The sequence below is a fragment of the Scophthalmus maximus genome, chromosome 10, assembly GCF_022379125.1.
Source record: "Scophthalmus maximus strain ysfricsl-2021 chromosome 10, ASM2237912v1, whole genome shotgun sequence".
Taxonomy (NCBI): Eukaryota; Metazoa; Chordata; class Actinopteri; order Pleuronectiformes; family Scophthalmidae; genus Scophthalmus; species Scophthalmus maximus.
In genome coordinates this window covers 13269154-13288335 of record NC_061524.1, presented here as the reverse complement: position 1 = coordinate 13288335, position 19182 = coordinate 13269154, and the positions used below count along the sequence as shown (strand labels likewise).

The 19182-nt window shown below is 38.6% G+C and overlaps 1 protein-coding gene across 6 annotated transcripts in view; it reads left to right on the top strand.

Moving 5' to 3' along the window:
- The window catches only part of adgrb3 (adhesion G protein-coupled receptor B3), a 111261-nt gene that overhangs the window by 35931 nt on the left and 56148 nt on the right, over positions 1 to 19182 (top strand). For 5 of the 6 annotated variants that reach the window (XM_047335191.1, XM_047335189.1, XM_035605487.2 and 2 more), the window contains exons 3-6: positions 8925 to 9035; positions 11579 to 11740; positions 17866 to 18030; positions 18827 to 18991. In XM_047335191.1, coding sequence (XP_047191147.1) covers positions 8925 to 9035; positions 11579 to 11740; positions 17866 to 18030; positions 18827 to 18991 — 603 coding nt within the window. The remainder of the gene's footprint in view (positions 1 to 8924; positions 9036 to 11578; positions 11741 to 17865; positions 18031 to 18826; positions 18992 to 19182) is intronic. The other variant, XM_047335190.1, reaches the window with a different exon arrangement.

Here is a 19182-nt window from a genome sequence, read left to right as displayed (position 1 = left end):
TGGGACTGAATCCCTGCTGGGTTTCTCTCTCTCTTCCACCCTAGTGGGGTCTAAATGAAGAATTGAACATACAACAGGTTAAAGGCCTTGCCACCTCACTGTGGGGGTTTCCCCTCAGTAGTTGCTCAGAATGAAAAACATATTTGATTAATACAGGCCTAGTTAAAAGTTATGACTTGTTTGTGTTTTTTATTTGAATCCTAACGTTTAGCCAAGTTAGTTTAGCATTTAACCAAGCAAGCAAAAGAGAAGTTACGTTGCACCGGGGTTCAGATTCTAAGATGAGGCTTTTGGTAAATCTGATTATACACGATTGAAAGGCTTCATTTTAAAATGGACTCAAACATTTGAACAATTAATTGTAATTTTTGTAGAAATTGCCATTAGTAGAGGCAAGATCTTAGATATCTGTTTAAAATCTATTAATACATTATTTTGAAAGGGGCATATTCACATTAAATGAATGCAACTGCATGTACTTATACTATCTTATATTTAAAAATATAGATAAACTACCAACAGTAATTACAATTCAGTGCAGTCATGCATGGTATTGAAACTTGTAATAATTGCAATAGTTCTCATGTTGCCAGGCTTGGCATCAGAACCCATTAAATAAAAAATTCTGTTACACTGCTGTTGTGTTCTTGTCTGAGGACATTTTGAGCATCGCCACTGTGTCCTTGTAATTATTTTGGAGAGCATATTTGCTTTAACATGAGCTTGGCCAATGAGCCAAGACAGGGCATGTTTCAGGCATCTTCCTCATGACTAACTTGCATATGACACAATGTTCCCTGTGATGATAAATGTAGGTTGGCAGTCTGAAGCAGTGGGCTTTACCACTGCAAGAGGATCCGACATGATTGGTGCTGTGGAAAAGCTGACAGCATGAATTATGAAAGTCTCATTAGGGGCTGTTACAAATGATTTATCTTGCTGCGAAATATGGCCATCCGACCACATTTGCCTCCATGGTAACAGAGTCCGCATTGTGTTTTGCTCTTTTAATTTCTTAGGTGTGTCATTTTCTGTTTGTTAGTGAAGATTTTCCATGGTGGCCAAATGATGACTCAATTAAATCGAAGGTCACAATTTGGTATGCCAAGCAAAATGGCTCAGAAAAGGACAAAGTATGCTCTTTGAAAATTGGCCGCACCCGCAAAGGTGGTAAAAAATGTGTCATGTTTCTCACTTGACAGATGCATTGCTTGGCATGGCGGCGTTGAGCTTGGCAGTGTGTGCGACTGCCAGGTCATCTACTGGGGTTGTGTGTTTGTATACAGTGGCCAAGTGCCGTTTCCATAGTTTCCCCTTAGCAGGACCACTCTGGTGTACATGCTGTAAAGCATAATTATGCAAAATGTATAGTCATATATTAAGATCCCAACAAATAAAAAATAATAAGGAATAATAAAATCTTGTTTTGATGCAATTGGCCAAAAACTGAATTTTTCATTAAATGCTTTAAAAAAACACAAGACATGAGAAAGCCTCAGTACTTTAAAAAGGGTATGTGCCGTTTCCGTAGAATTCATATAACATGACTTCTGTCCGGAATGATGTCATTAGTAATCCGCTTCCATCCTTGTTTCTGTCGGTGCACAGTAGTCCTTTCAGTTGTGTCCCTGCAGCAGCCCCACTTTTAGTCACGGGTGGCTCAGCAGTGTCGCTCTCTGAAAAGGCTGGCGGTTTTGCAAGTTAGAAGCTGCAATCTTGGCATTGCCTTCACTTTAAAATGCTCCATAGGCGGATCCATTTTCTGATAGCATCGTTCAGCTGAGCTGAACACACCAGATATTCCTCACATTATCATGCAGAGGGTACATCTTTGTGAAAACCCAAAATAGATGACAGGGAGAGCCATTCGTTGTTGTTGTTCTTTTTTGTTTTCAGCCTTCCTCTTATTTAAACCAAAATGAAGTCTACTCTCAAACAGATTGATAAGCAAGCTTTTGTTCACAACCACAGCAGTGTTGATGATGCTTTTGATTCTTGCAGTGCACTTTTTTTTTGTGTATACAACGTTTAGACTTTGAAATATGCATCTAAATTGTGCAGATATTCAATATACACATTTGGATGAGTTGAGATTATATGAAAACAGACTGCTGAAGCCCGTTCCCAGAAGTGTGTGGAAAAGAGGAGGAATGATCTGCTCACGGCGCCCAGCAACAGGGCTTCTTGATCCAGTGCTTCGATAACGTCAGAGCTCCATCTAGGTTGCTGTGTGAGGTACTGCTCACAACCTTGTGATCTAGCATTGAGTTGCACATCAATGCAATCTCCACTAGCTTCTTATTTGCCTAGATAGCAGCGATAGAAAATAGTGTATATATATATTTATATATATCCAGTCTGCTTACAAATGACTGTATTCTGAGAGCTTGTCTCGCTGCACTCACTCCATTTTCAGGTGAGTTCACATGACTCCTCAATGAGGTGCAGTGGCAGTTGCACAGAATTCTAATTTGGCTTCAATCTGAGCCATTAGGCGAGTCAACAGGAAGCAAACAGATGGCAGAAGGAATATGATGGATAATTGTATGTCTCAGAGGACAAATCGTAATTTGTATCTGATTCTGTGCAACCCCCTCATTTTCTTAATGAAGGACTAATTGAGTTTTTTTTAGATTGGCTCAAGCATATGGTCCCACCAATAGTGAAAGGATTGCACAATGGCTGTAAGGAGATACATCGGAGGGTATCAGAGTCGCTTTATGAGATTGTGTCTGAAAGACAGTCCAAGGTTGGAGTGATGTCTAAGATTCAGTTTGCATGTGGGTGTATTTATGAGCTAAACTAAAGAGCATCTTTATTACATCATAATCATCATCATTTTCATCTCTGTCAATTTTATTTATTTATTTTTTCTACATTGAAAAGTAGTCCTTCGCAGTTCTGTCAAATTGACTGACACTGAAAAAATTAAATGTACTGCCTTGCCTCCAAAATGTTGAAACAAATAAAACAGTAGTAGAATCTGAACTTAACTTATAATTAAATGTGTATGGATTTTATGTATTTGTATGTATTCTACTGTAACATATTACTGTTTTTCTTTTTGCTGGAATGTGATTTTGTTTTTATATATTTTCCTCCTCGCTCTATTGTATTATCCTTCATGTTAATTGTAGCAGCTATTCTTTTTCTTCTAAAGAATAATCCTTTATCAGCCAGAGGCTTTGATCATTTTTCTGCATAGATGTTCAGATGTATTACTGTACCTCTATGAAACAGGCAAAGGGACGGATGCTGCTGGTAGAAATAAGAGTTTGTAACCCTTACAGTGTTTGGTGGTCAATGTTAACTTTTGTTAAAGGGTTTTGTCTTTTTTATAATTTGGCATCTTTTTATGTTTAAATATATTTCCATTGTAAGTCACAACTCAAACAGAAGGGAAATAAATCTGCAAAAGGACCTTACAATGCATATCTTCTACATTTAACCAAAATAAGCCAGCCTCAGTTGGTCAGCTGCTGAGAAATTAATCTAAGACAAGAAGGTATCTTTTCTCCTGGTCTGTGTGGACTGTACACTTGCCTCTATTTTGGGAACTTACACTCTTACGTCACAGTGGTAATGAAGTGCCTCTCATCAAGTGCTACATTTGTGACAGTCAGTCAGTCAGGCAGGAATACTCAGAAGGCAGTGTGCGGAGCACCCATGACAGAATCTACTCATAGGGGCTTCTGAGTAAAGGCTCATTTCATGCAAGGTTAGACACATCAGTCATTGGACATGGGGCTGGCTTTTACTGCCTTTCAATAAGATTACACATGGAACGTGTCCACACAGTGAAGATGAACCTGGAAAGGAAATGTCTTCCATTGGACTCTGCGGCTAGCATCGCGATCACTGCCAGTGGTTAAGCCTAAAATTCCCTGCATGCAGTGGTCCAAAGCCTCCCTGATGACGAAGCTCACGGAACGAGGGAACTTGTTATTCTCTTTTGACTGTGTGCCGAGTCTTTATTTGTTTGTAATGTGCAGTGCATGTACTCAGTAGCACGACATTAATTAAATCAAGCGCGGATATCATGGTAAATATGGTCACTAATTAAGCTTGAAACCATCAATGAGCTGTGATGGGTTAGAAAAGCTTTGAGCCCAGCAAATCAGCCTCTTCATCTGGCAGGAAAAATATCTGTGTTCACACTGGGATGAGCGCCTACGTTGCCGCAGCACATACAGTAATATGCCTCAAATTCTTGGTATCCTACTGTTACAACCTCCATTTACTGTCACATGTCGAGGTCACAGCCCAGTGGTGACAATGTTTTTGTTGCTGCATTGCCAGTGGTGTTTGCAGACATTTTCTGGCCAGAGATTGTCATTGTTTCTGCTGCTTCACAGCAGACATGGCTGCTTGCAGTTCTGGCTTAGCTAACATACGCACCCCTGGAGATCAGCTTCCAAAGCTGATCGAAAACACAAGAGACATTTCTTTTTCCCTTCGAAAAGCGGCCAGACATATCTCATGGTAAGATCCACCTGCAGAGGAGCTTGACTCCCGAGACTAGCCACCCAATCAGTTCAGCTTCTTAAAGTTGAGAGGGAGGAAAATAGCCTAATCTCATTCTCTCCCCCCCCTTTATAAGTCACCTGATTGTTGACAATCCCTGACAAGCAGGGAAAATGGCTGCCTTTATAAACTGATGGCACAGCATGGTAGTAAAAAGCAGACCCCGCTTGAACTTTTAAAATATATATATATATTTTGCACTTATTTTAAGTAATTGCAGGTTTCACATTGCAACGTGTCTAAACAGACTGCTAATTCTGCTTCTTCCTTTAGTGAGTTACAAGCTTTTATGAGAAATTAGAAAACTGTGTAAAACTGTTGTCTGTGACAGCAGTTAATATGGGTATAATATATTCCCAAATTATAAGGAATGTAATGTTTTCAGATTGTCAAAATTCATATTTTGTAGCATAATATGATGTTGGTCACGTCGGATTTAACTTGCCTGGATGTCTCACCTGGTAATGCTAACAACTGTACAGAGGCATGATACTGTATAGCCAGAACTGAATTTTGGTTCATGTGTGTAAGGTCAGGTTTCCAAATTAGACAAAAACCCTCCAGTGAATCTGCCGACATCTATACTCCGGAAAAATGTTGCACACCGAAACTATTTCCTGAGGATACAAAACACTCAATTATAATAATAACTGTATCTCAATGGAAACACATTTCTCATATTAACTAATGTAGATGTTGCGGTCTAACAGCACATTGTTAAGATAGGAGTCTATGAAAGTGCAGGTTAAGAAAGAATCCTCTTTAATCTGACCAGTGCATACAATTTATGTGCAGTCAATCTATATAAAGACAGTTTTATTCCAGTCTGAAGACACCTTAATGCTGACGTGTTAATGATGGCAGTGAATACAATACACTGATTGCATTTCCATTACAGTATCTGCACAATATGCTGAGTGCACCTGCTCATAAGACTGATCTTTGTAAATAGCAATTGTTCCCTCACTTATTCCATGCATTTACGTTAAACCATTGGCTGAAAACGAATGAAATGAAACAGTCCTCCAGAAGCAACTCCTTTTTTCATTCTTATTTTTAAATGATTTCCATAAAAAAAGCTGCTTGCCTTTGACCTAACAGATTTTTCCTGTTAAAGAAGAAGTTATTGCTGATCTGTCTGCCAAGGTTATCTAGGAAATTCAGCTCCCCATTTTACGCCAGTGTATTTAATCCTCTGCAACTATATTTGGTATTTCTGAAAAGCAATGCAGCTATTTCTTCAATTTTGCCAATCCTGCAAAATTTGAATGGTCACTGTAACACCTGTAGAAATGTTATTTTTAAATTCTTGGTCCAATAAGCAATGTTTTGTTGGTGACACGAGAAGTCGAGGTTACGTGCATGCAAAACAAAGTGAATGAACCGTTCACTGCACAAAAGGAAGGCAAACAGGAATTGAAACCATTAATTGAATACGATGAATGGCTCCGTCTCTCCTTTGTTGTTGAAGCTTGATGGTTGATGGATATCAATTGTAAGTGCACTAGTTTGTGCTGACTGAAGGACCGAAACCGCATGAATCTTTAACTTAATTTCCTCGAAAACACAGTATAATAGTTCTAAATAATAGCCAAAATCTTCGAAACCTTCAAAATCCTGCTGTCTGAATCCAAAGATATGTTTCTGAGTAACGACAGGCTAAATGCATCATCTGCGCTTGCTGTTTTGTCAAGCCACATTGTTTTGGGCTGTTTTGACAAATGACAACAGCCTGCCCCTCCAGTTATTGAAATTTTGGTTTGTCTCTCATGTTTACCATAATAGAGCCATGGGCTTGAATACAACCCTGGCGGTTCAATTAAACTGCTGTGCCTATTCCTCAGTACTTTTCTGGTGTCGTGTTTTGACATCCTACTATTTTTTATTCCACCTCAGGCTCTCTGAAATGCAATGTTCGGATTAACATCTTGGTTTTGTGCCATGAAAACAGACTCCAGTCTGATGCACTTTAAACTGAGGCTTCCTATGCAGTAAATTCACCAGTTCTCATTTGTGTACAAACAGTATGAGCTTCTTTTAATAGCTTCCTGTCCGGACCGATTTCACATAATCACTCAAACATCCTCTCACAAAAACAATGACTCTGCGCTGATGACACACTTCTAAAAATGTGTGATGTTTGATTCACCTCCTCTGTAATGACCATTTGTCATCTAAGTATCTTACTGACATCACGTCTAATGGCAATTTTATAATCTCTTTAATGTTGGAATGCTTTTGTTGTGTTGTTCATCATGAGCTGTTCAGAGCTAGATTAGATTAGGTGTGACTGGCTGTAGGGCTAATAACATTGTTTAATAGGCTGAGTTGATCAATGTTTTGCAGAGGCAAATCATTTTCCAAAGCTATGATGGAGTTATGATCAATGATTTGAGAGGCTGGTCATGATGATTAGTGTTTAAAAAGGACAATGTAGAATAAAACAGCCTCCGGCATCATATTCTGTACAGTGTGACCTCCTTGATGCGGGGACCAACTAGTAGTAAATTACAGAACAGAGAATTATTTCTCATTTTTTATTTTTGCATTGTTTAACGTTGAATCTTGACAAAGTAAAAGTATTACAAGTAGCCACACGTGATTCGTAGTGTAGGTATTGTCAATATATCCATCCAATCCTGCTGATCTAAGTGGCATGGAAGTGCCGCTGTATGCTATCTTAGAGCTTTCGGTGTTTAGCTTCATTAGTTCGATTTCATTAAACAGCAGGCCCTGCTTTTTGTATGATTGGTGAAGTAGTGGATGTTCAGGCTGACTAAATCAGACAGCCCCTTTATACTGTAATGCCAAATGAGGGATTGGTCCAAGACGCCACAGGGTAGAGCACTAAACTCAGCAAAGAGAAAACATGTCAAAGTATCTACAGTTGTCAGACTGAAATGACTGAACGTTAGCTCAACAACCCGCTGTTTGTCAACCATCAGTGTACATGCGCCTTCTTTGTCCAGAGTTCACACTGTGCTTTCTGCATAATTTGAGCAAAACACGTGGACACAATCGAATAAGAGTAAGAGGCATTCAAACAAGCTTCTGAAGCCAGTCTACTTTGTGCAATAACGGTTCTGAAGACACCAATCAGCATCAAAAGGCTGCAATGTTTGTTTCTACCTAGTGGCTTTCTGTCCTTTCATTATACCCTCTTAATATTAAAATGTTCTTCACGCAAACACAAGCACAGTGATGGTGTCACTATTGCCTTGAATTTTTGGTCCCTTTTTTTTCTTAATCCAATCACGGAACATGTTTGTTGATATGATTTGGTTAGTGCCAACAGTCTGATGCGTAGATCAAACAGCTGTCTTTCTTTTTGTAGTCTAGTGATTTACCGTATAATTAGTCGTAAAATTTTAGCTCTCAGTGGAACATGATCAGATGAGATGACAGAGCCGGGAGGTCAGTCTCGTCTGGGCTCACAGTCTGTTGTAGGAAACACAGGAATCTGAGGCTACAAACTCCATTAGATGTGATGATTTAAACATCCTCCTTATCAATGGCTGATGCATTGTATTGTCTAATGTACTAACATGAGCTATGTGTGAATTTGTTGTTGATGCATCACCTGCATTGCCTATTTGCAAATGATATAATCACCTCATTAGGACCACGCTGGCAAAAGTAATGCTAGATTTTAATTAAAACAAGATTTGCATGAGCTATTAGTCAAATATAAACCTTGTTTTACAGTGTCACTTTGACTTTAAAAGGGCTGATGCAAATTCTTAACTAAATGCAAAACTGCTAGCACCACTTTTCTCAGTGTGGCGCCAGAACTCATTGTCTCTTTGTCCCATCATGGGAAACAAAGAGGGCATGCATTGTAATGAATACAGCTCCGAATACATTTTTGTTATTTAAACAAATACACAATATTTTTGACTGGGTTGATAAAAATCTAAAAAATTTAAAAGATGATTGACAAACTTTTGAAGAAACTGTGGATCAATAGCATGTTATGTCCATGACCCCCTCCTCTGTGGCTTTCTGATGGCTTACACATTTTTACTTTCATTTTGTTTTGTTTTCTTTGTGGGGTATGCAGAAGGGAGGCAGGGAGGGACGGAGGGACGGAAGGAGGGTGTGTTTTGATGAAGTGTTAGAGTCGTAAAAACCAATGTGAGTTTATTTGCATGTTTGATGTGTCTACGCTGTGCTTTCAAGCTCAATTAATACTTCCAACTCACCCTTAGAAATTCGTTGCATTGTTCTATGACAGAGTACAGGACAAATTAAATACAAACGTGTGTGGTCTTTGTTTCTAGCCATGTACTGCAGTTGCTTCGAAATATCTTGAAAAAAAACAGTATGTAATAAGCTTCTTTTTTTCTCAGAAGATCATGTTTAAACGTAGCTTTCATATGAACCTCTATTTTGTCCCATAGAATATGGAATGATCGGAGAGCATACAGTAAAAAGTCAGCGGCCAAGATCAGTTCATGACACAAAGGCCCTGCAGGAGCAAGCTGAATCTGCTAAATTTATGGCACAAACCGGTAATACAATAGTTATGTTTCTTTACTTGATTCTGTTAACTAAACTTAATTTCATCATGCATGCTCTCTCTCTTGTACTGCACCTTTTAAGTGGAAATGTTTTGCATTATTATTTTTTTTCCTACTCATTCTCTACTTCTACATATGAACTACAGTAGGAAGATAATTTTCCCATTTCTCTATGAGTATTTACTTTGACTATAGGACGTAATTGGGTTTTGTGGGTCTATTTGTTTTTTGTCACAGTGAGTTGGCAAGCAGATTACCCATACAGTATATTCCTAGAACATTAATTAAAATGCAGTTTAAAACCAAGGCCCTGGTGTAGTTAATAGTTTCCTTCAAGGCGAGATGAATTAGATGTCAATTCGATGAAAAACCCACCCCCCTTCAGCCAAATATGAAACACATACTTGGCAAAAGTCAAACTGATAGATTCTGCCCTTAGAGATAGAATTAAGCTATTTGGCATAATCAGGTAAAAAGCTGAATTTATCTAAATTCATAATGACGCTTACAACACAGTTTTTGCATTTTTAATAAAGGTTTTCATATAAGTGACAGCGTTATTAAAGCAGAACCTTAATTTTGCTTTCATTATGTAGTTGCTTTTCTTTTAATCTATCAGGGAGACACCTTTTTTAGTGGGTGGGTTTAGATCTAGCTGCTACTGAGATCTTTTTTTTTAATTCTTTATGAAGATTTTTTTGGGAAATGTTTTCTTTTTTCATGTGTTGTTCCATTTCAATTGCTTTATTTATTTTTTTGCCATCATCATTTTATTTTGCGACACACCATACATACATATTGTGCATACATACTGGCACTAACATTAACACCTCATTATAACATTAACATCCTCATTCTACACACGCTGTAAGTATGGTGTTTCCCTGTCCAGTTGCATTGTGCTTTTCTGTTTCTCATCCTCACACAATTTACTCTCCCTGTACTGCCTCATTTAACAAATTGATCCACCTTTCAGACTATTTTATTATCTGCAAAATTAAGGGCAGGGTTTAGATCCCTATTTGGCTGAATCTGTGTCCTTGATGCAACACACTGAGAGACTACTTTAAAGCATATTGGGCTAAAAATTAAAATACAATTCGATGACTTAAAATTACATAAATGTGTTCAGAGCTGCAATTGAAACCATTTTCCCCATGTAATATATTAGTCTTCTAATGCATAAAAAACTCAGGGAAAACGGAATACTTCACCCAAGGGTTAATCATAATCAAACATCAAATATTTGGTGATTACTCTAATGTAGGAATTTGATTGTCCACTAACTTATCACCAAATGATTCAGTTTTTTTCATTTAGGCTACCATGGCTTTAAATCACCCTACTGCCTACTCATAATATAATATTTAGCTCAGGCAGCACTGTTAAAGCTTTATTTAGTCTAGCAAGGCTATTTGATCTTTGACCCTTTTGGACCATGAAGATTGAAAGGCTCAATGCTGTTTCTTCTTATCTACCTTTTTATTTCAACTCAAAAGATATGAATTTAACAGTCATACTCCTTACTAACTGCTACCAAATGCTTTAAATGATTATCTAATGACAAATATGTATGCATGCAGAGTGTAACTTTTTCAAAGTCTGCTTGGCCAAAAATTCCATATGGGCTCAAAGGCTGGGACAATAGAAACTCAATAATTTTTTTATTCTGTGACTCAAAAACTAGCTGTTACGTTTCCTTCTGGCCACTCATAATTTGAAATTTGAATATATTGGAAACAGTCTGCTCGGAGCCACATTTGAACACCTGGTGCATAAAATCAGCTAATGTTCTCATCCTCCCCCCATCTCTGTGAGTAAACTGGTTAAGATGGATTTGAAAATTATTTGAAAGCATCGTCTAAAATCACAGTAGTTGCTCCACTGTTGTCAAGGAAACTAGTTAACTTGCTGCAGTGCAAGGGAATCCATATCTCAGAACTCTCTCTGAACTAACACCCATTAAAATCCATTTTATTTTCTCAGATGTTGTCTCTCTTGCATGTCACCATGTTATTATGAATTTCTTTCGTTTATGCTGATTTTATCACTTTATTTAAACATGTTACTAGGTTTCATTGAAATGCATGAACTATTCATAGAGGATGAAGTGAAACCGTTAGATTAAACAATGTCTTACTGTTTATTCTTAGAATCATAGCTAAACCTTTTTTGTGATCTTTGCATAAATGCACATTTATTGTACACGTCGCTCCGACACTACAAGGGCCACTGTTAATACAACTACTCTGTGTTTGCACAGAAAAACACTTTATTGTGCTGCATACAAAAGCAACCACTACTCAGAGGAATTCAGTTGCCGATTCAGTATTTATCAAAGATCACATAAAGGTAGCATAGAATGTACAATAGTGTTCTTGTAAATCTCAAAGGCCCCACCTCACCCCAATGTGACTCATGTTGGCCCCTTCCCATTCTACTCAACCCCGCCCACTTTGCCCCACCTTGCCCTGTTAGCCGTGCCCCAGGACCATATTGCTGCATTTAACTAGTGTCACCCTTCTCCCACACAGGTGAATCAGGTGCAGAGGAGTGGTCCCAGTGGAGCTCATGCTCTGTAACATGCGGTCAAGGGTCGCAGGTGCGAACAAGAACATGTGTCTCACCATACGGAACTCACTGCAGCGGCCCTTTAAGAGAATCAAGGGTTTGCAATAACACTGCCCCTTGTCCAGGTAGTGTTAGTCGCAGATTCTTGAATATCAATGTTTTGCTCATTTGTTGTTTATATAGGAGGAAATGTGTTGCTGTGTTTAAACAAAAAAATGTATGTGTCTATATAAGAATGTATTACTATAATTACTGCAGATATTTACTATTATGATTATTATTAATCTGATGATTTCTTTTTTGATGTTATTTTGTGAATGTGTTCATTTTTTTCTCACAATCACTTTTGTGTTTTCCATTTCATATAACTGTCGGCCAATTCATCAGCATTGAAGCGGTTTAATGACATGTGGATGTGCATGGAGCTTAGGGAGCCGTAGACACTGATATGTCATCAGCTACATTTCTTGAAGGTCAGCTGTGCATTTTTAAAATAGCTTGTAAGGCATCTCTTCCTCAACCCATGAGGGTCATGGCAGATGAGTCATTGGTAGTCAGCAACACATGCTTTTCCGACGGGTATCGGCAGAGAGCTAACGTTTGTCTGTATGCATCTGGTAGGACAATCGTGTTTTTTTAAACAAGTCACCATTTTGCATTTTCGGTATTGCTTACACAGACAAACTGATTGAGTAATGAGATTCCAAACTCATGTTTAGTCAAGATATTTGATGGCACTGTTAAGCGTAATGCTTCTGAGACTGCATCACAGGCTCTTAATTAATTACGGCTGACTGAAAATGCGGCAAGCTCCATCGTCAGACGTTATGATTCAGGCTGCATTGTACTTCATTTCTCGACGTGGCATGTGTAAATGGGAAGCAGGCAGTTTTGAAATGGGTTATTCTCTTTGTCTGCATGGACACTAAAAAGCTAGAAAGAGAATGAGTCATTGCAAAAGAACAGTTGCCTAAATACCACTAGTCTTGATGCAACTCCTCTGTGGCCATTAATATTTAGCTCAGACAGCATTAAAACTCCTATATCTCCAGAAAAAAAGACACTACACAGCCCAATTCCAGGTACATGCATTCATTTGCATGAAGAATTATTATTAATTTAAAATCTGAACCTACAGTGCTGCCCATGTGAATTCATTATTGTCTTTGATTTATCCCAAGAACTGCAGACATTAGGCATTTGCTCGTGGCTAATTATAGATCCAGAACTTTTTCACATAATAAAACAGAGACAGTTATCACCAAATAACTAGGCCATAAAATTCTGGGAAACCTCTAAAGCAATTTTGAAAAGAGTTAGACTCCGTTGGAACTTTCATTTTAAGAGAAAATAAGAGAATGAGGCCTTGAGATAAGAGTATTTTTAATTTATAAAATGTCACTCTTCTTAAGTTACGGTATTGTTTCATGGGTTTTTAGTTAGACCATACCAAATGTACTGTAGTGCCGCAGTGTCGTTAAATTACGTTGTATGTAATATCTGAAATCCCAGGGTGTTTCTCTTCACTTGCGTATATTAAAACCTTAGCACTGGGCTCATAGAGCTGATATAGCACTAACCAGACATGGTTACAGTTGCAAACTGCTACAAAAAAATAATCCCTCCTGGCATGAAGCCACATGAAACACAGAGTCTACATCTAATAATCTGAAAGGCCAACAGATCAATCTCCTTTCTTCAAAATGTCCGTAGTGTGCCAAGTTATAAAGGAGATCTCCAAAATAGTGTTTGTTTAAATCAAAGACACATCACTGGACAGAGTTAAAGATCCTTAACCTGATAGCCGCCATCACTGAAAACATCAGCATCAACTGTGAATAATGGTTCATCCGCCGCAGGCTGCAGCCCAAGCATGCTGGAATTCTGGGCCTTCATCCTGTTCATGCAACACAATGCATCCGTCAAAATATGGCAAGCTTTCTGTTTTATAGAATATCTCCTTTGAATGAGCAGTGCCCAGTTATCTCACAACCAGCAGCTTCCCACGGCTACATCTTCCTTCTCTTCTGAACTGTGGTGCCGTTATCCCTCAGAAAAAAAAAAGCAGCCACGTCTACAGCAATTCTGTTAATGTCATTTGAGCAGCACATGGTTTCACATGCAGTACCAGTGTTCAGTTCCAATACAGAATTGGTGTGATGTTTTTTCACTGTAGCACAGAGTAAAGTGAGTTGAGGTCAGTATCAGAATTCAATATTATTCTATTAGAAAAGTGAATATAATTATTATACTGTTCTTTAATTGTTATTAACCTTACACTCCACTTTGTTATTAAAACACTGCACAGTTCAACAGACACCAAGCTAAATCAGCGGTAAGACAGATTTGACACACATTTTTATTTCATCCTGTCATGGGAGCTAAACTTTCAAAATGGATAGCCTCACATACTTTAATTTCACTAAAGCAACATTATGCAGCAATTCTATCTTAAAATAACAGCTTGTAATAGGGAAAAAGGTAGATCTTTTATTCCAACTCTGCGCCCCTAACGGCTGGTCTCGTACCATTTATGTTGGGTTGAGTGGGTACGATGTCCTACTAGAAGTGTCTAACTGAATGATTGTTACTGGCTTTAACCACAGAATTCAGGCCCAGCAACAGTCACGCCCAACTGCAGATAATTTATAAAGACTAAGAAGTCATTAAAAAAAAGACTGTCATCAGCAGGGAAACTTTAAAATATCAAACTGAGTTTGCCATGATTAGTAGAGCAGCAGCACTTCCAGGTCAGAAAAGCTGGGGATCATGACGGGACAGACATGACACAAACACGGCTGTGTTTCAGTTCAGTGACTGGGACTACAGAATTTGAGCTCCAGTCAGGTGATTGATACGTTTTGTTTTCTGTACGTGAAAACAGCTTAACTGGAAAGATTCTGGGCATTAATAAGCCCTAATATTTTCTTACAACGGAGTAATTCTGACTCACTGGATGCAGACTGTGGATATTAATCTGCCATTAGGCGCCTATTTCAGGTGCCATTTTCCTCCGCTTCTGTTTCCAGCCTGCTACTGCTTTCGAAATCCCCTTCGTCAAAGGAAACAACAAGAGCCACCTCTGAACTAGCAACCTAAATGCTGAAAATTGTTTTGATGAATACTGCAGTCACATCATCCACACAAATATTTTAAAATGTTCATTTTTTCTTTGCAGAAGGTCGCCCTTTTATTGAGTTCTCGCCACCTTGCGTAAAATAATTCCACCAAAACAAGTTCCCCCTCAGCACTATTTTGCAGGGGCAACATCGCTTCATCCCCAGGTTTATTTTTGCCAAAGACGATAGTGATTGGTTTAAAGAAACACAAACAAGCCAGAGCATTTTTCTCCTGCAGAAGAATGATAGTGGGACTACAGCAGAATGTGTTGTTTGTTTGGGGTCCAGGGTATGATCTGTATTTTCAGACTAATTGCAGTGTTGCATCAGTTTCAAAAATATTGACTTCCACGAGTATCTAAATCCTTCCATGACTATAAACATGTTAGAAACTATTTTCCCGTTTAACTGCAGATTGACTAATACAGCTCATTGCTCGACACGTCCTCAAACTCCACTGCCAGAAACACATACAAGAGCCGTGCCTCAACTTGGGTGTGGTGTTCCTTCACTGCGACTTACTTCACAATAATGTCAACAGTCTTTTTGCTCTACAGGACAAGAATATCAAACAACATTGTTATATATAGAAAAATAATTTGTTCTGTAAAGAATGTTACTTCTTCATATACTATTGATTTGCATTTATATTAATGGAAATTTATATTTAAGCTGCAATAAACTGCTGCAATTGAGGATAATCAGTGCCAATCAAGAAGAAGATTTTATTGAATATATTACAACAATAATAAACAGACATGTTCTGTTGAGTCTTTTTAAAACATACAATTTGGACTGTGAGCTAATTAATCTTGACAACTATCATCTTAATTAATTTAAATTAAAAACAGAGTTTTGTTTATGTTATTTCAAGGGCATCAGTGAAATAGTGAGCTGGTTTAATTTTACAGCCCAGCACTTACTTTTAACTTGGTTACATCACAGATTCTGACAATCCACTCTTTGTTCAAGTACTCCAATTCCAAGTACTATATTAATATGGATGACCTACCGTAAGGCAAAGAAAACAACATTTTGAATTGTTTATTTCTTTGAATTGTGCAAATACGAGAGCCAGGTGCAATATTGCACATAACAGATAGATAGAGGTGGCTGCAAATAATAAATACTGTATGGTGAATACAGTTCAGCACAAAAGGTAGGCTAACCAGTTAAGAAGGTAAAACCTCATTGGAATGATATGAGAGGTCCAATCAAATCCCAGTTTACCACAAATTAATGAAAACATTCTTGGCAAAAGTATAAGCTTTGGCCACCATCTTGTGCCGGTCCAAGAATTTCACCTCGAGCAGCACTGCAATTGCTCATGGCCGTCCCGTGTAAATCATGGCCGAGGTTCAGAGCAAAACCACACAAAGAAGCTGAATCCTATTCCATCATTGCTAGCAGTGGTGACTGCCTGCTTTGAACTCAACATTTTCAAAGTAAACGCGTCAGCCACCAAGGGACACTTAGCTAAGAGCATCAAAGCAGCGCCTAGAGGCAGGGGCTGGGACAGACGGTCGCTCCCTTCATGGCCGACCATCGGCCTGGTTCCATGATCCAACTACTCTACAACTGATCCTGAGATCTAATTATTGTTCTGCAGCATCTTTTAGTCTCTTAAGAAGAACCATCAATTCCCTGTATACAAAGTAGTCAGATATACATTTCCCAGCATCTTAAATCCCATTTTTGTTATCAATGGGGGATAAAATTCCTAAACATATGTTGTGTCTGCTGCCAATTTCCATAACTTTGGCACTTTTATCTTCTGCCTCAGTCTTTTAATGCCTTTTGTTGCATTCCATTGCACTCTGTGCAATAGCAATACCGTTTAACCTAGCATAATCTAATCTATTCTAATCTAAATGTACATACACGGCTGCACGCACATCAGCCTGTCATTTCCATTGCAGTTCCCTGTGCGCTATAGTACCTGGTTAAAAAACAAGGGTTTTACAGCACGACTTTTCAGGTAGAAACATACTTTTGGTACTCAAAAAATATATCCAGTGCGATTTGGATTTCCATCCACTTGAAGATAATTTTGGAGCCTTGTCTCAGTAAATCCACTTTGGCCAGCAAATGCTTCGGAAACTAATATCGATGGTTAAGTGCCAAGACGAGACAGGAAGTGTCTCGCTTCTGTCCGTCTCTCAGTGTTCCATTACCCTCTCCAAAGTAAAACTTTGAGCCAAAAGCAAATATTCCCTGCAGTTCTATGAAGACTCACCGTCCCTCAACCAGATCTCCATTGAGCTTACACACAAACGAAGATGCAAGCTGTAAAATGAATCATGCACATTTTACTGTTGCCGCTTTTAATGCACCTTTTCTAATTTAGATTTTACTATTTGGATTCAACAATTCCAGCTGCACTACAGTATGCCCCAGGTGCTCATATAAACAACATGGTATTTAGAATGATTTTGATTAAAATAAATGTATCTCCTAGAAATTGGTCAGACCGAAATATTCTTAGGATAAATTGCACAGGCATAGTCATTGCATGAGGAAACATCTTATGAAATGTATCAGAGTCTTCCTGATGATACATTTCTTTTAAGATTTGGGCTGTTAAGTCTAGGTAGCCATGTCATTACAAATCACTCAATAAAACCTCAAATGTGGCCAGTTATTCAGACGTCTGAGACCAGGTTAACTACTGTCTTTTTGGTGTATTACCATGTCTATATTAACCAGAAGGATCACTTCTATTTGATTCCCAATATTAGTGGGCTGTTCCACACACACACACACACACTTTGAGTTAGAAAGACAGCATCCTTATTGTTTGTTCTGTATGTTTCATGTGAAAGATTGATATGTTCATCATATTTTATAGTTTTTACTTTTGTATGAATCATTGCTAGTGGGTTATTATTCATTATCTTTGTGTAAATGATGAAAAACACTGCATGCACCGAGGTAACTGAAGCTTGTGGCTGAGGCTTTGCGAGGCCACACACTGTCTGTATGCTCGCCGTTTCCCTCACATTAGTTTTGTCGCTAATTATTTTGATTGATTTTATTTCATTTATTGCTCGGTGCAGTTTGTTATGGGTTTGTTTATGCTACAGCGGGGACAGGGACATTGATCAGGCCTGACGCCTTTTCTGTGCCCGCAGTACATGGTGTATGGGAGGAGTGGTCACCGTGGAGCCTGTGCTCATTCACGTGTGGCCGAGGGCATCGCACTAGGACTAGGATGTGTGCCCCTCCCCAGCATGGAGGCAGGGCCTGTGATGGACCCGAGACCCAGACTAAGCTTTGCAACATAGCCCTATGCCCAGGTATTATTGTCTGCTCTCTAAATGTTTTGGGGGAAAAAACGTACAATATTTACAATTACCGCTGTAGGCAAGAAGATGAGCAAAATATAAAAGATAAAATCACAAAGTTTATCATAAACCTGTTTCAGAAGTTTGTTTCTTGAAAATGGAAGCAGTTTACCTCACACACAGCTTTATAATCATTAATCAATACAATACTGCAAAGGTGAGTAAAACTAAAATTGAATGACTGAATTTTGTGGTGCATTTACAATAATAGCGCTTACACAATAATGTGGTTTAGGAAACCCTGTCAATACTGTGATACCGGCGTCAAAATCACTTACCCGCAATTGCCTGTGAATGGTAAGCACATTAATGATGATGAGTTTCTCCACACAGTAAATGTTAGCTTTGCTCTGGTAACAGACTCTGAAAACCACTCAGTCCCAGATGCTTTCCCTCCGCCCCTACACAGAAGATGGAATGCAGTGAACAAATAGTGTCTGCAGTTTGTGCAATTGCCATACTAATAATCTACATCTCAATATGAAAATATTCTACGAAAAACACTTTGAATGTTTCATTCTCATTTTGCCTTTGGCAATTTTGGGAAATTTTAACTGAAGCAGTGCAATTCTCCAAAATCTACAACTAGTCATGTGATTATTTAATTTATTTATTTTTTGCTTTTCACTTAATGTTGTATTGGCTTTCAAGTCTGCGAGGGAATAGTGATCTGAATATCTCCTCCCATTTCTGCCCTCTTTTCCCCTCCACTTGGGACATGCTTGTTGGGTTGTGGTTGGTGCCTCAGTGGATGGACAGTGGCAGGAGTGGAGCTCTTGGAGCGATTGCTCGGTGACCTGTGCCAATGGCACTCAGCAGAGGACCAGGCAGTGCTCAGCAGCCGCCCATGGGGGATCTGAGTGTCGTGGTCACTGGGCAGAGAGCAGAGAGTGCCATAATCCTGACTGCACAGGTAAAAAAAGTCCTGAGCCTCTTAATTTTATATCCGCTTTGATTTTTAAATTCAAAATCATGATTTGAAATGAAGGGAAAAGAATGACAAACGTACCCTGCCCCACATTTGCCACAATCATTATTATGATCACAAGCACCACAATCATATGAACTGTAGATGAAATGTGCGATTTAATATGGAGCCTGATT